Genomic DNA, 16,291 nt, shown 5'->3' with positions numbered 1-16,291 from the left:
CAATTACTTTTCATTTGAACTCTCTTGAATATTTTTGAAACACACAGGACTAGTAGGTAAGTCGCAATTAAATGTATCAGCTGAATAGTTATACAACTTCGATGAACCCATCACACCGGTACATTATGGTTGCTTGGGCTGAACATAGCGATAGGTTCATAGAGATAATACTTTACCTAGGCATCTAACCTCCGGTTCGGTTGCACCTAAATTTTCTTCAGTGATTATCCTGAGTTACAAAAAGAGCTCTTAAGCTTTATTTCTATAGTTTAACCTAAATTTAGAAGCCAAAATCAAGGCTGAAAGGCAATAAGACACCTAACTGAGGAGCTAATGCGTTTGCTTTGTAGATTTAGAATCCGTACTGTTTTCTGCAAAGACGGCAAGCAAGTCTTTTATGGTGTAGTCTCTACTTTATAGGCTGAAGCGTAGATATACTACATTAAGTCGAGTCAGGTATATATTTATTCTAATTTGGCTCATTTTTAGTTTATTTATTATATTATTTCACTCTTAATGATACCAATCTATATAATAATACTACCAAGTAGTTTTTTTGTATCCTGATAAGATATTTTGTATCTGGATTCCTGTTGTGCAAGCCACCAGTGGTTGATGGTTGGTCTTATAAAAATTCATAAAATTTTGTTTACCTGAATTTTAGATTTGGGTTTACAGCCTGAAATTTCAAGATAGAAATTTATTAAAATCCCCTGATCGTCCTAAACTCCATTCAAAGCTGCCATTTGCCTTGAAATTGAGGCCGCTGTTTTGTTCAATTTTCACACCGCTATAAGGTTGACTTTTGGGTGGCCTATGTTTTTGATTCTCGCAATCAACAAAGTTGGTTTTGTAGTGTAGTGGTTATCACTTTCGGTTTTGATCCGAACAACCCCGGTTCGAATCCGGGCAAGACCTTTATTTTTTGTCTTTTTCACCTGCCCCCTGTTTGATTCACCAACTCACCAATTCACCAACTCACCAGCGCATCAGCTCATCGACACCCGCCAATCTTCCTGACTGAAGCTCGCTTTTTGTCTGTTCGACTCCCGTCAGGGACTTCAATTTACGAGCCGAAAAAGGTTCAAATTAATTAACCGCACGTGGGAAAGAAAGGCATAAAAAGTGAGCGGTAATTTTCATATCACGGCTTAAACTTAACAAAGAAAGTAATTGAAATTTAAATTAACATTAATTACTTTAATTGAAGTATAAATATATCTCTATCCATATATATATATAAGTATATACCAAGAATATTCCAGGGCCTGGTTGAAAGGGAAGTTGATGGTAACTTGGTCAACTAATATTTGGTAATATGAAATTCGGAGAGCATTTGAGAAAAGCTTTAATCAAGAATTATTCCTATTATTATATTTCATATGATGATTTGAAGCATCAATTGAAAAAGACCTTAAAAGATAATGATTATGAATGGACAAATAAGTTTGAAGAAGAATTTTTAGCTTCATTGGAAGGAGAATTAGATAAAGTTTATTCATTTACTAAGATTAAGAATACTGAAGTTAACCGCCGAATTAAAGATGCAGAAAAATACGTTTACGAAGTTGTTAATGCTTTACAAAATCCGAGCAATGGACAAGTACCTCAAGAGCAAGATTTTGAAGATTTAGAAGAAGAGTTATCTGATATTATTGCTGATGTTCATGATTTAGCAAAATTTACTAGGTTAAATTATACTGGATTTCAAAAAATTGTTAAAAAACATGATAAAACAACTAAGTTTACTTTAAAACCAATTTTCCAAGTAAGATTAAATGCAAAACCTTTTTTCAAAGATAATTATGATAATTTGATAGTTAAATTATCCAAATTATATGATTTAGTTAGAACAAGGGGTAATCCAATTAAAGGTGATTCATCTGCTGGTGGTTCTCAACAAAATTTTGTTCGTCAAACCACTAAATATTGGGTTCATCCTGATAATATTACTGAATTGAAGTTAATTATCTTAAAGCATTTACCAGTTTTAGTTTTCAATGCTGATAAAGAATTTGAACCTGAAGATAGTGCAATTACTTCAATTTATTTTGATAATAAAGACATGGATTTATATTATGGTCGTTTGAGAAAAGATGAAGGGGCTGAGGCCATTAGATTAAGATGGTATGGTGGTATGAAATCTGATCAAATTTTCGTTGAACGTAAAACTCATCGTGAAGATTGGACTGGTGAAAAATCAGTTAAAGCAAGATTTGCTTTAAAAGAGAAAAAGGTTAATTCCTTTTTAAGTGGTGAATTTACTGCTAAACAAGCTTTTGAAAAAATGAGAAAAGATGGTAAAAAGTCTCCTCAAGAAATTGAAAATTTAGAAAGATTGGCTAAAGAAGTTCAATATAGAGTTTTGAAAGATAAATTTAGACCAGTTATGAGATCTTTTTATAATAGAACTGCTTTTCAATTACCTGGTGATGCTAGAGTTCGTATTTCTTTAGATACTGAATTAACCATGGTTAGAGAAGATGATTTTGATGGTCATGATCGTACTAATGGTAATTGGAGAAGAACTGATATCGGTATTGATTATCCTTTCCCTCAATTATCTGATTCTGAAGCTTGCAGATTTCCTTATGCAGTTTTGGAAGTTAAATTACAAACTCAAATGGGTCAAGAACCTCCTGCTTGGGTTAGAGATTTGGTTACTTCTCATTTAGTTGAAGCTGTTCCAAAATATTCTAAATTCATTCATGGTGGGGCTTCTTTATTAACTGATTATGTTAATTTATTACCATTTTGGTTCCCTCAAATGGATGTCGATATTAGAAAACCTAGAATTCAACAAGAATATGGTATTTTGAGACATAATCAGCAAAGAGGTAAAACTTCGTCATCCTCTGGTGGTGAACTAGATGAAGAAGAATTAGTTGATAGCGGTGATTACTCTTCTTTCACCGGAGTTCATTTTTCAAATGATACTAATCCTTTAGAAGCAGATTTGGAAAATGATGAGAATACACCATTATTATATCCATCTAGTTACTCAAATAATAATGATAGTCCAGTATCTGACTTTTTCGTTAACTTATACGCTAAATTCTTACATTATTTTAACGACGATCGTACTTTCACCGTTAAACCTGGTACAAATTTTAATCTTAATGATACTTTCAAAAACAAGATTCCAAAAGGGAAAAAAATTTGTGTTCCAATTCGTATCGAACCAAAAGTTTATTTTGCAGCCGAAAGAACCTTTTTAAGTTGGCTCTCAATTGGTATGATATTAGGTGCTACCGCTACCACCTTACTTACTTATGGTAATAAGAGTTCTCTAACTGCCTCGATCGGTTTCTTTATAACTGCTTTGTTTACTATGGCTTATTCTACCTATAAATATATCTGGAGAACCCTTGTTATTAGAGAAAAGAAGGTTGTTGAATACGGTGATAAGTTTGGTCCAAACATGATTTGTTTTTTCATTGCTGCTGCAACATTCACTACCTTCTTATTTAGATTTATCGAAATGTAAGATCAAAGGTCTTATACTTTCTTCAAAAAGAGAGAAATTACTTCCCAATTTTTAATTTTCAATTCTTCAATTTGTTTTCTCAACACTGTTATAAGTTTTTGCGTTAGTTATGTTATCCTCTGCATTATCGTATCATCATGTATATTTATTAATAAAAACTTTTATATAAACTATTACTTACAGTCAAAAAAGAATCATTCAAGAATTAACTATCTTACTTCTATAGTATAGAAGACTCGGGCTGAGATGACTAAAGTGAAACTAGTGAGCTCTGTGATTATTGTCAAATTCCTCTTCTTCCTCTCTTCTCAAATTCTCCAACCTTGCTTCAATTATCGCGTCAACATCATCCTCATCTTTTGTCTTACCAACTTTGAAGGTATTTCCAATTTTTGATAAAATTCCATCCCGTCTTTTGATCTTAACTTTCTTACCACTAGGTAGGATTTCATAAGGACCATCTTGAACTTTTTGAAAGTCACCTTGATATAGAGCTTGTCCTTCTCCGCTAGGTGGTAATTCACCTCTGCTTGGGTCTGTTCCTGCTCTTTTTCTATGAACTGCGCTCCCAGGAGCTATATCAACATCATCTAATACTGGGCTATCGATTATTCCTAATTTGTTCCTAACAAATTTATAGCCTTTGATAGCAGCTATACGCCAAGAACTTGGTTGACGAGGATATTGCCAGCCTTGTTGTAGCTCTTTAAATGAGCTTTGCTCAAAAAATCTTCTCATATCAAGATCTTTTTCGAATAATTGGAATAATAAATCATCTGATGGCTTGAAGGTAAATTTGCATACTTTCAATAAAATATCAAAGAATAAAGGAATTGTGAATAGGACTAATAATGCTGCCCACCAAGAAGGATCTTGACCCCATATTAATAACCCATAGTCAACATAAAATATTGGGGCATTTTTGGCTCTATAAAGCAACATGATGATTACGTTCCAAAGTCCATAACCTCCTACCGAAATTATGAGAGATGCAAATGCTAGCCATTGTCTATTCTGCATTTCAATCAGTACACATTTAGCGTTTATGACTATTGCCAAAGTTGCAAAGATTAAAGTACCAATTGGCAAGGTAGTATTGTCCCTTAATGCAGAGCTTCCCCATATCTTATATCCGATGAAAGATATACCCACACTTTGTAACGCAGCAAGTATCATCCACGAAATGAAAACCTTTAAGTTAAAAGCTTGATATAATCTTCCTTTAGAATATAATTCTGGAATTGCCAATAAAGTTGATGGCCTCAAGTCCATGTCAAACATACCAACGCATAAAACGGGCAATGATGTAAACAAGGTATTGAACATTGACAATGACCAGCTTTCGTATAATGACGATCCAGAAAATAATGTATATCTTTGATAAACTGCTTGAGTAAGATAGAATAAAAATTCTTTGTAAAATGTGCATAAAACAAATTTGGAAGTCCTAATGTAATTATACCTACCATTCACTAATAATAATTTAAGAAGAAACCTGAACTGAGCAATTGCATAATCAGCGGATCTGGCAGCTTGTAAACCTTCTTTACCAGTTATACCAACCCCAATATCAGCACTTTGAATCATCGCAATGTCATTCGCACCATCACCTATTGCTAATGTGACAGAGTCTTTCTTTACTTCACGAACTCTACTAACCATATTTGCCTTTTGAGATGGTGAAGCACGACAGCATATAGTTGAGTCTGCTTGGATGCATAATTCAATAAATATCGAAAGTAATGGAGATTCGTCTTCTATGGTTCCTAGGGTAGCCCCATCGATTACCAAAACGCAATGAGCAACTCTTCCAGCTTTAATTTCAAGACCAGCACTTGTGATTACTTGCGCTAATCGGTCTTTACCTTCATCATTTGACAAAATTACGACTGTCGAGTAGTCCTTTATTAACCCACATGAATAACCAATGTTAATCGCAGTCTCTCTTTTATCACCGGTAAGCATCCATAATTTAATTCCGGCTCTTCTAAGCTTTTCAATCGCAACACTTACACCATCCTGAAGTTTATCTTCAATTGCTGTGGCACCTATCAACTCAAGGTTTTGTTCGATTTTTGAACCAGTTTCCTCAATTTTCTTTGCACGATCTGTGAAGGAAATTTTGGCATCGCTGTATTCCCTTGACCATTCATCGTAGTACTTCTTATCAATCCATCTGAATGAATAAAGCAAAGTTCTCAAACCTTCAGTAGAAAATTCCTCAACATGTTCTAAAGTCTTTTCGATAATGAATTCATCATTTACCAATAATTTATCAGGTGGTAGATATTGAGAAGCGTTAGTCTGACCCGAATTTTGTTGGCTCTCCGGAATATATGCGGCAGAGTCCATGCTGTATCTCTTAACTTGTTTTGAATGAAGAGATTTTCTGGCTTTTTCGGCAATACTGTTAAGTTCTTCATCTTTGGCTAAGTTATGATCAATTGAACTCATCCTTATAATAACGTCATCATTTCCGTTCGAAAAACTTAAGCTGTTACGTAATGAGCTCATTGATCTCCTAGATGATTCAATATCGTGGGATACTTTAGCGTTCAAAACAATATCTGCTTCCATAGTCTTACGATCACTTGAATTGAGGGAAATCTCCCTAGCCTTACGTTGAGCTAGTTCTGTATTTTTCAATTTTTCCAAGATAACATTATCAGCTCCTTTACAAATAAGACAAATTCTGTTGTCGGGAAATTTCACAAGTACTGACATTCTCTTTCTGGCTGAGCTAAATTCAATTACATTTAGTAATTCATACACTTCGAATTTTGGCTCTTTACCGAACCCTTGAGGATATGTTTTGATAGTTAAGGTGTTGTTGACTCTATCATAAACAACAAACCCTAAATCTCTTGCTGCTTTAACCAAAGCCAACTCATCCGGTGATGCAGCTTGATAATCTAAAGCTTCGTCGGAAGCTTCCTCAGTGATATCTTCTTCTGGTTCTTCTATAATTTGATCATTCAATGATAGAGATGAAGAAGATGTTGATAACGATGAATCATTTTTCCTTGGTATACACGTATTACATAAAGCAATGCTCAAAAGGAAAAACTTTGCCTTCTTGGAGAACAAAGTTTGAGGATGAGATTGGACATATTTCAATAATTGTAGCGAGTTCTTTAAATCTTGAACTTTGTGAGGGTTAGCCGTTGACTTCCAAGTTGATTCGGATCTAACAGGTTGTAATTCGATACTTTCTCTTGCAATCAGAGTTGTACTGTTCCTTGGATTGTAGTCAGCGGTTTGAAAACTTTCCCTTGCGAGACTTTGGAAGCTATTTCGTGGTTCATGATAACTAGTTCTATTACCAAACCCACCGGTAGTTGGACTTTGAGGTACTACTTGAGAAAAATCAAAATGTTCCGTGGGCTGTCTTTTCTCTTCTAACATCAAGTCTAAATCATGAAGCCAACTAACACCGCAAATACTGAATTTTCTAAAGATCATCTGATTGTCTGTCAAAGTACCCGTTTTATCACTAAATATATAACTGACTTGGCCCAACTCTTCTAAAATAGTGGCCGTCTTTGCGTCTGCGGGAGTATTAGTTTCTGCATGATACATGTCGAGATCATACTGTAGAAAACACAATTGCATAACTTTGATAATCTCCATAGTAACATAAAGCGATAACGGAATCAAAGTATTATACATAATAATAAACCCCATTAATGTAGGAGCAATACCAACATCTTGACCCCAAAGATACCAGGCTTTTTCTTTATTTTCTTTATAATAGATTCTTTGACCCATTGTAGAAAGAGCTGATAATAATACAACCACACAAACCATAAAAATAACAATATAATTGATATTTTTTTGTAATTTAGGAGCTTTAGTTCTTGGATTTTTAATATTATTCATTCTAATTTTGGTTTCTTCACCAGTGAATACAACCAATCCCAATAATGATTTAGTATTTCTTAAAATACTACCTCTATAAATGATATTATCAGAATTCAAAGCATATTTTTCATCATTTAGAATAAAAGAGCCTTCAAAATTATATAGATCAGCATTTGGATCTTCCACTGTTGCGAAAGTTCTGATATTTTTCAACCCTGGAACTCTTTCCAAAGTTTTTGACAATTCAGGATGAGGAAATTTCAGTTTTAAATTAGTTTCACCATCCAATGCCATTGTTTCAATAAATGTTTCTTGGTTTTCATTTTCTGATCTTAGTAGAATTAAATCGGCTGGAATCCACTCATTTTCTTGAACTTTCACTATATCCCCAACTTTAATATCTTTCCATTTAATTGAATACTCTCTTAAATTATAACGGTTTAATAAGCTTTTATTTGTATAAGATTTATTTGATCCTTCGAGTGATGACGAAGATGATGAAAGGTTATTGCTGCTGGTATTATTCATAGGATCAAAGTTCTGTCGATGATTAGGAACAGGAATTGTTTCTGTCATAATGGTGGAAATCGAATGAGTATCAAAAGACTGCAATTTTTCATCTTCTTTAATGACAATTGATTTTTTATTATTTTCTTCTTTATCATGAAGATGACGCTTCCAGTCATCAAAACCTTCTCTTGCAATTGAAATAGACATGAAGATGAGTAACGGAATGATAGTAGTATATTGACCAGTTGTTGACCAAGTTGGAATCATTTGCATTATTGCAACAATCATAAAATAACAATTTGCAATTTTGGAGAATTGAGCTTTCAATTGTTTTGGTAAAAAGGAGTAAACGGTATATTTTGAAGAAGTGATTAAATTATCACAATAAGGTTCACCGGAACGTTCATCAATTAATGCATCATAATAGTCGTCATAAACTTCTTCTTGAAATGTTTCATTCAAATCATTTTTCCTAATACTAATTGGAATGATACGACCATTCAAGGTATGTTCTGGCACCTTGATTCTTAGTATTTTATTTTTCAATTTGAATAATGCAGCCAAAAATGGATTTCTAGGCGGTCTTTGTCTTCTTGTAGTCGATTTACCTAGAAACTCACTAGCACTATTATCCGAGTGAGCACTGCTTACACTCAATCGGCTTGATGTCCTACTGATTGTGGTATGGAGTATATCAGTGAACAGACCTAATTTGCTGTTTCGATTAGTTGAATAAGGGTGGTTATTGTCATTATTCATTTGTTTTCTTTGATTTGTTAGCTCATCGGTGGCGGAATCAATGTTGATTATGGGCGGCAAGCTTAAGGCATTGGAGCTGGAGCCCATTTGATTCAATTCAATATCATTTGACTTTGACGGTATTTGATTCCCGGCATTACTTGTACTAGCAGTGTGACCTTTCCTTGTGTTCCCATTACTGTCTGAATTGCCTGATCCGACCTGGGATAAAACGCTCTTATTGAAGAGCTGGGATCTTAAAGAAAGCCCTCTTTTCCTTCTAGTCTGTGGGGTGCTTGGTGGTTCCAAAGACGAGCTGGATTGTGCTTGGCCATTAGAGCTGCTGCCTGGATCATCTGCAGAAGAAACACCATCACCAACGGTCCCTTGAGCGCCTTGAGGGTTTTGAGAGCCTTGGCTTATAGTGGGAGGGCCCTGACTCATGGTTTCCAACCAGCTAGATTTAACACGATGATTCACAAAAAATTGAATAAATTGGACTGTATAATTGGACTGTATAAGCGGAGAATGATAAAATTCTTTGAATAAATGAATAAATAAATAAATAAATAAATAGCGTTGATGATTATCCAGCTACGCAAACACTCTGTTACCCCAAATGAAAGTACCCTGGCAATATTATTGAAAGGTGTATGATCAGAGGTTCGATATCAACATGAGCGGGTAAAAGAAGAGAAAAAAACCGAACGAAAAAAAAAAAAAAATTGGAAATCTGACGTTTTTGTTTGACTTTTTGTCTAACTTTATTCTGAGTTTAAAAATAGGTTCGCAAAACTTTCTTGCCGTGCCATTCCAAGCTGGTCACTAATCTTGGACCCGGCCAGGGGCTGGGGGCTTCTGGGAGGCTGATAGATACTGCGGGCTTACTCTGCTGCAGAAGAGCTTTTCATCTACAGAAGAGCTGGGGGGCCCAAGGTCTTACTACGAGGTACGTTAGTCTTTAGTTGATTTGGGATATTTAACTCACTGTACAAACAAATTGATCTACGATCAACGTGTAGACGTTATGAAATGGTTGGTTTACGGGTGTTCTGTTGTGCGGGGGGACAGTGCCAGTATTATTACTGCAAAAAAGGTCAAGTATATATGGATAAGACCTTTTCCATACAGTAGGACTTGTATTGGTCGACGTAATAGGGCAGGTTCAAGACAACCTCGCCGTTGATCTCGGAGATCACGTCTTCGTCTCCGGCAATCACGATCATGTGGTTCTTGGATAGTAGGTCTTGGGGTAAGGATTGGACGACCTTGTCTTCGAATAACGAAGAAATCACGTTTGTGCTGGCCAAAGTGCCCATGAAATTAGCCCACCCAGCACTCTTGATCACCGGGAGCTCGGCCAAGTCTCCTGCGGCGTAGAAGTTGGGTAAGGTATCGTTTGTTTGTGGATTCTTCAATTGCAAATGATCATTAACCCAGAGGTTGTTACGATGATTGACGAATTTTTTTTGCAACTCGTCCAGTAGGATTTGGGTGTTGTTTCGATGGCTATTGCACCAATAGTTGAATCTTGACTTGATTGTTTCTCCCGTGGTGGTGACCAAGTCTCCATTTGCCTCCTCGTGGCTAACTCGAGTATTGGTTATGACATTGACTCCTGCTTTTGTTAAAGACTGATGGATTTGATTCTTAAACTCAATGCTGAGTGGTTCTGGTGGGTAGTTGGGGTGTGGGTGGATCAAGTTGACAGCTTTTGCCGGGAATAGTTTTTTTATATCTGCTGCAACCTCAAGACCAACACCACCTGCTCCAATTACGCTGATGATATCATGCTTCCCGCAATGTGCCAGAAACTCTTTCATTTCCTCGATGAACTTGCGGTAGTTGTACGCTTGAGGAGTGATTGGCCATTTTCGGTCCCGGCCGGATGCTAGAACCACTTGGTCAAAATGAATAGTGGCTGTTTGGTCCGACTCATTCAATTGATATTGTGCAGTTGTTTCATCAATTGAGGTGACTTTACCTTGGACGTAAGTCAATTCAAACCCATTCTGCGAGTTTTCATTTTGCTGGCTGACTTGGCTGATACTCGAGTCGTCGTTACTGACTATCTTATCAAAATGAATATCTTTCAATTGATTAAACTGTATGAATTGGCTTTTGGCGAATTCTGGATCAATAATGGATCTCGGCATTCCTATGATATTTAAAAACCCGTTCCTTGGCTCTATCAATGTAATTGATAGCTTATTATATGGCACTCCGTATAATACTTCTAATTTTTTTTTGAATTGTGGGTGTTCTGATTGTTCATGGAGTCTCTTGGTTAATTCAAGAACTGTCCGAAGTCCAGCATAAGCCCCTCCCACTACCAAAATATTGGTATTGAAAGAAACTGCTTTCTTGGTGATCTGCTCCAACGAGCTAGGAATAGTTAACTTCATGGCTATTTGCTAATCTCTTCTTGCTAAATCTACAAGGGTTTCTTCGTCTTTTATAATGGCTGAAAAAAAATTCCATATACAATATACGTTCGGGTGTCCCGAGCAAGGAGGGCTCATGCATCCGAAAATGGATCCAAGACGTTTAATCTGACTCCCGACCCATCGGAAACGTCTACCATTGGTTATCAAGATAACTTACAGGAATATTAACTAATTTTATTCTTGTATATTATTAAATGTTTTAATGCAAGTTTTGGAGCAATTGTTTGAGAAGTTGCAACCAATTCGGTTCGCAATTTATTTAAGCGATCTGAGTAGTTTGTTATTAAGCCCATTCAATTCATCTTCGACATTGATCACTGTACGCTTTAAATTCCGGGTCCCACTGTTTTCCATCAACCATTTTTCAAATTCTTCCCGATGTAACCTTAATTGCTCGACTAAAGGGGGTTTTCCATACTCTTTAGTATTGCTCAGATATGGGTTGAGTAAGAAATCAAATAATGGCATCCATAATTGAGCTTGCCACCATCTCTTCAAATTCCTTAATAAGTTATACCTACCATCGCCAACCAGCTTTACTTGAATATATTCACCAAATAAAAGTGTGTGTAGAATTGCAGCTATACCGTAATAATCAGCATCAAAGCTCCATGATTGCCCGTTTCTCATGGCAGGACAATCTTGTTCATCTGTATTCCATTCACTTAAAAATTCTGTCCTTTGCTTTGAATCGAGGATTGTCAAGTCTAACGCACGGCCAAAATCAATCATGGTAATTCCTTTTGACTTCCAGGCTTCATTCATTGGTGAATAATTTTCAGGTAAGTCATCTTCTGTTCGTTTAAACCTAATCATGCAATTATCAGCCTTTAAATCGCCATGAATTATTCCAATCGAATGTAAACTTTCAACTGTTTTCAAAAGTTCGATGGTGAAAAATATGACTAGAGTTTCATCCACAGTTGTGCCCTGGTTCTTATAATAATTTACAACATCTAATAATGTACCCTGATTCACATAATTCAAAATCAAGTAGCTCTCGTCCTCAAATATAGAGATAGATTCCGGAATGACGAAATATATCGAAGCTTCAATTGATTGTTTTCTCAATCTATTATGAATTTCACTCAAAATGTAAAATTCCCAAGAAGATGCTGGAGACTCTAGTTTTAAAGCCTTGTATTCTCCTCGTTCCGTTTCTACTAGATACACTGTACCGTAACCACCTTGTCCTAATTCATAGCGAAGACAATAATTTTCACTCCCACAATAGTTAATGATTACTTCTGGACTTCTTTTAAGTGTTTTTTTGATTGGATTGGTGAGTTGCTGAAAACTCTTCAATCTATTGGTCCTGGTACGAAGGCCATCGTATAAGTTATGGTATTCTTTTAAATTTTGATGGATACGACTGAACATTTCATTTCGGAATAGAGGATCACTAACATTAAAAATCGTTTTTTCATTTAAATTAATTGATACACTTGATGGGCGCTCGATGAAAGGTGAGCTTTTCACACTCTCGTCGTCGGAACTGTACTGATCAGTGGGAGGGGTGCTCATTTCGATATCTTTGTTAGAAACCTCTTTGAGAAGCTGTGGTTCTTCTTGGTTATCTTTGGGTGGGAATCGAATAGTTTCGGTAACAAATCCATCATAATTTGTAGTGTTTTCTTGTTCAGACTTCGCATCAAACTCATCATCAGTAGTGAGATTATTTGCAGCATCATTAAACATGCTATATACTTCATTAGCTGCCATTTTAGAATACATGGTTATCGTGGGAGAATTAGGACTTTTGTCATTCTCTTTTGTCTTGAATTTGTCACTATCATTTTCATCATCTTGCAGATCATCTTTTAAAGGGATAGTGAAAGTGTCATCTTTCAATGGAATAGTATAAGTTTGATTTCTTTCCACTGGATGAGAGAAATTTTCATTGGGTATAATATTTTCATTTTTTATGTGTAGTTTGTCAAAACGACGTGACATAGCCAAAATTTCTTCAAAGCAATACTCTTCTTCTGGGGAGGGATACACAAGCTTCATGTTAACACTAACTTTTTCTGTATTTTTACCGGGTTGGTGTATTATAGTATATGCAAGATTATCTGAATCCTCTATGATTTCATAATTTTCTTGCGATTCTGGTTGATCTTTATAAACTTCAAATTTGGAGCTATTGGGTCTGCTACTTTCAGTCTTTTGTTTAATTATTTCGCCCTTCCATGGTTTGGGACTTAATACGTTTTCTTTGATTCTGGCCTTGATTGTTCCAAGGTCCTTCAGTCCCAGAGTATCTAAAAGTGCTTCTTTAAAACTTGGTAGTTTCTGTTCATACTCTTCATCATTGAAAACTTGTAATTTCTGTCTTTTTCTGCTACTGTTCAAACCATCATTTTCATTGCCAATGGGATCAGAATTGCTCCCCTTTTTAACGGAAAGCACATCCCTTATGGAAGATGATGTATTTGAATCAGGGGCGTTATTTCGTAGCATCATTCTTTCTTCAAACTTTTTATATGATTTTTCAAGTCTTAAGAAAGGACGAGCATTAAGCTCAATACCAATTTCATATACTTGTCTAGCGTCATTTATTTTACCTGATGATTCTAAATACTGGGCAAATTCTTCGTAATATAATGCAAGTTGATTTCCGATTTCCTTCTTGGCCAAATATACAAATATTTCTCTTGGAGAATCGGAATAGTTACTATACTCTAGCCAAACCTTAAGGTAACGAGGATCGTTTTTATAGTATAGTACATCTCTAAAACAAGAAGTACATCTTTCAAGTAATGCAAGTAATCCACTTTCTGAGTTTGATCCTTGTGGGAAATTATCATGAGTCCATTTAATATAGTCCACGTAGACTTCTAGAGGGTCATCCAATTCTTCAACTTCCGATAACTTGGATTCGAACTGTTCTCTTTGCAATTGTTGTTGTTGTTTGAACTGAGATACCGATTTAGATGCACAATTAAAGTTGGCCGCTAGCTTTGATGCCGGTCTTCCACCCGGCATGGGAGTTATGTTCTCTTTCTGTTGTTCAATGGATGCCATATCCACTGTCCTCGTTGCCATCATAGGACTAATTTGTATACTAAAGAGTGAAGATTGAATGTTTTGATTATTTAGATTTGATGTAAATAATGTTGCGACACAAATAATCAAACTGAAAAATGTCGTATTTTTTTGCACAACGCGTTGAAAAATGAAGCAGACATGGTGTTGATTTGAATATAAGACATATTCAAATTAGAAGGCAGATATCAATAACGATTGGATAGTGGCAGGATGGTAGCAGCAAGCATACTACTGCTTTTCATTTGGAGTGTTCTTGTGGTGGCAAGCAAGCCGTTTCAAGAATCGTTACATTTAAAACCATTACCTAAAAATGGTTTGTTGGCATCATTTCAATTTGAAGTTGAATCATTACCAGGAAGACTTGATTACTTTAATGATAGCGCCAAAGATGAATCACAGTTACAATTCAAATCAAGTCATTATACATATTTCCCAAGAACATTGGGACCTATCATAGAGTCTACAAATACTAGACAATTACATTTACGATTCACTCAAGGATGGTGGGATTCTAAATCATGGGGCAGTCTTCCTTTGGATGGGTTTAAAAGCGGAGGTACTGGAGTGGAAATGTGGACGGTGATCGAAGCTCCTGATTTGGAGTCAGCTAAAAAAAATTGGTTTAAATTAGCAGAGTCATTATCAGGATTTTTTTGTGCATCATTAAATTTCATTGATGATTCAATTACCACATTACCGAAATTCAATACAGAATCAAGAGAAGAAAATTATGTTGCAGATCCAAGTAATCAATTATTTTTATTAAGAGCTGCATTACCAAGTGAGCCAATTTGCACTGAAAATTTGACTCCTTTTCTTAAATTAATTCCCACCAGAGGTAAAGCAGGAATTTCTAGTTTATTGGATGGACATAAGGTTTTCGATTCTTTATGGCATTCCATGTCAATTGATGTCAAATCAGAATGTTTTGGAAATGAGTGTAAATTCAAAATGAATCAAAGTATAAATTCTGTTATTGATATTACTAGATCTCTCCGTAGATCCAAAGAAGGTGGGATTCCTAAACCAACTCGTGGAGAAGATTTACGTTGTGATTTGGAAAAAGAACATGATATCTGGAAATGTTTCCCTCTTCCTGATCCAACTGATCTTTCATGGAATTTAGAACTTATTTATGGTAAAAAAATCAAGGGCCCTGCATTTAAAGATGATCCTAATTCCTCAATAGTTTATATTGATGTTGAACCTAAGCATTGGAATGTCAATGTTGAAAAAAGTGAAGGAGACTCTTTTGAATCACTTGTTTTAAATGATGGTTCTAAATCTCGTATTCAATACAACATTGAAGACGATTCATTTGATTATGATTTTTCATTTGAGACCGAGAACAGTACCGTCACTTTGCCGGTTGATTCACCTCCATTACACGTTTCTAGGTCATTGACTGGTTATTCACAAGATCAAGGTGGGGTTCGTGTTTCTTTTAGAAATCCATTCCCTGATAAACCAGTTCAATTTGTTTATTTCGAAAGTTTACCATGGTTTATTAGATTATATTTACATACCTTAACTTTGGAAGGAGATGGTTTCATTAAACAAAAGTATTATAAACCGGCCATTGACCGGGTTAGACCTTCACATTTAGAATTTTTGATTGAAATACCGGCAGGAGGATCATTAGCTATGACTTTCCAATTTGATAAATCTTTATTATTATATGCTGAGTATCCTCCTGATGCAAATCATGGCTTCACCATTGAACCTGCAGTTATTTCAATTTTAAACGACGATTCGGAAACGGTATACCAATTAAGAACTACCAGTTTACTTCTCAGTCTTCCGACCCCAGATTTCTCGATGCCTTATAATGTCATCATATTAACTTGTACAGTAATGTCATTAGCGTTTGGTTCGGTATTCAATTTGTTAACTAAGAAAGTTATAACTGAAGAAGAACTAGAAAAAATCACTGAAGCCAGTAAGTTGGCTCAATTGAAGCAACGAGTAAAGGAAAAAGTTTCTTTACTCAAGTCTATGTTTAAGCCTGCAAACTAGTTGCTAAATATTACAATTAATAAAACTTCTATGTAAAACCTTTAATAATATACTATTATTCTATACTATTCTATACTACCATTCTATACTACTATTCTATACTACTATTCTATACTACTATTCTATACTACTATTCTATACTATTCTATACTACTATTCTATACTATTTTATACTATTTTATAC

General features: G+C 35.3%; 5 protein-coding genes and 1 non-coding gene across 6 annotated transcripts; 3 read left to right on the top strand and 3 right to left on the bottom strand.

Moving 5' to 3' along the window:
* The first annotated feature begins 846 nt into the window (after positions 1-846).
* Positions 847-918, top strand: HYPBUDRAFT_t92. Its single transcript has one exon. It is a non-coding gene; the product is annotated as a tRNA-Gln (tRNA).
* A 400-nt stretch (positions 919-1,318) lies between these two features.
* VTC4 (Vtc4p) lies at positions 1,319-3,532 on the top strand (the record flags this gene model as incomplete). Its single annotated transcript, XM_020222531.1, has 1 exon — positions 1,319-3,532. One exon carries the CDS (start codon positions 1,319-1,321, stop codon positions 3,485-3,487), a length of 2,169 nt encoding a protein of 722 aa, XP_020076990.1. The 3' UTR covers positions 3,488-3,532.
* An 86-nt stretch (positions 3,533-3,618) lies between these two features.
* HYPBUDRAFT_152655 (aminophospholipid-translocating P4-type ATPase) lies at positions 3,619-7,291 on the bottom strand. The gene has a single exon (XM_020221129.1). It carries the CDS (start codon positions 7,253-7,255, stop codon positions 3,749-3,751), a length of 3,507 nt encoding a protein of 1,168 aa, XP_020076989.1. The 5' UTR covers positions 7,256-7,291; the 3' UTR covers positions 3,619-3,748.
* A 2,277-nt stretch (positions 7,292-9,568) lies between these two features.
* HYPBUDRAFT_152653 (uncharacterized protein) lies at positions 9,569-10,846 on the bottom strand. Its single transcript, XM_020221128.1, has one exon. The coding sequence runs from the start codon at positions 10,750-10,752 to the stop codon at positions 9,694-9,696; it is 1,059 nt and encodes a 352-aa protein (XP_020076988.1). The 5' UTR covers positions 10,753-10,846; the 3' UTR covers positions 9,569-9,693.
* A 303-nt stretch (positions 10,847-11,149) lies between these two features.
* On the bottom strand, positions 11,150-14,196 carry BUB1 (protein kinase). Its single transcript, XM_020223003.1, has one exon. The coding sequence runs from the start codon at positions 14,089-14,091 to the stop codon at positions 11,299-11,301; it is 2,793 nt and encodes a 930-aa protein (XP_020076987.1). The 5' UTR covers positions 14,092-14,196; the 3' UTR covers positions 11,150-11,298.
* A 105-nt stretch (positions 14,197-14,301) lies between these two features.
* HYPBUDRAFT_5743 (GPI-anchor transamidase subunit) lies at positions 14,302-16,107 on the top strand (the record flags this gene model as incomplete). Its single annotated transcript, XM_020223521.1, has 1 exon — positions 14,302-16,107. The coding sequence occupies one exon, from the start codon at positions 14,302-14,304 to the stop codon at positions 16,105-16,107; it is 1,806 nt and encodes a 601-aa protein (XP_020076986.1).
* Between the last annotated feature and the right edge of the window lie 184 nt (positions 16,108-16,291).

This window comes from Hyphopichia burtonii (genome assembly GCF_001661395.1).
Source record: "Hyphopichia burtonii NRRL Y-1933 unplaced genomic scaffold HYPBUscaffold_3, whole genome shotgun sequence".
Lineage (NCBI taxonomy): Eukaryota > Fungi > Ascomycota > Pichiomycetes > Serinales > Debaryomycetaceae > Hyphopichia > Hyphopichia burtonii.
The sequence above is the reverse complement of the archived record's forward strand: the minus strand, read 5'-3'. Positions and strand labels throughout refer to the sequence as shown.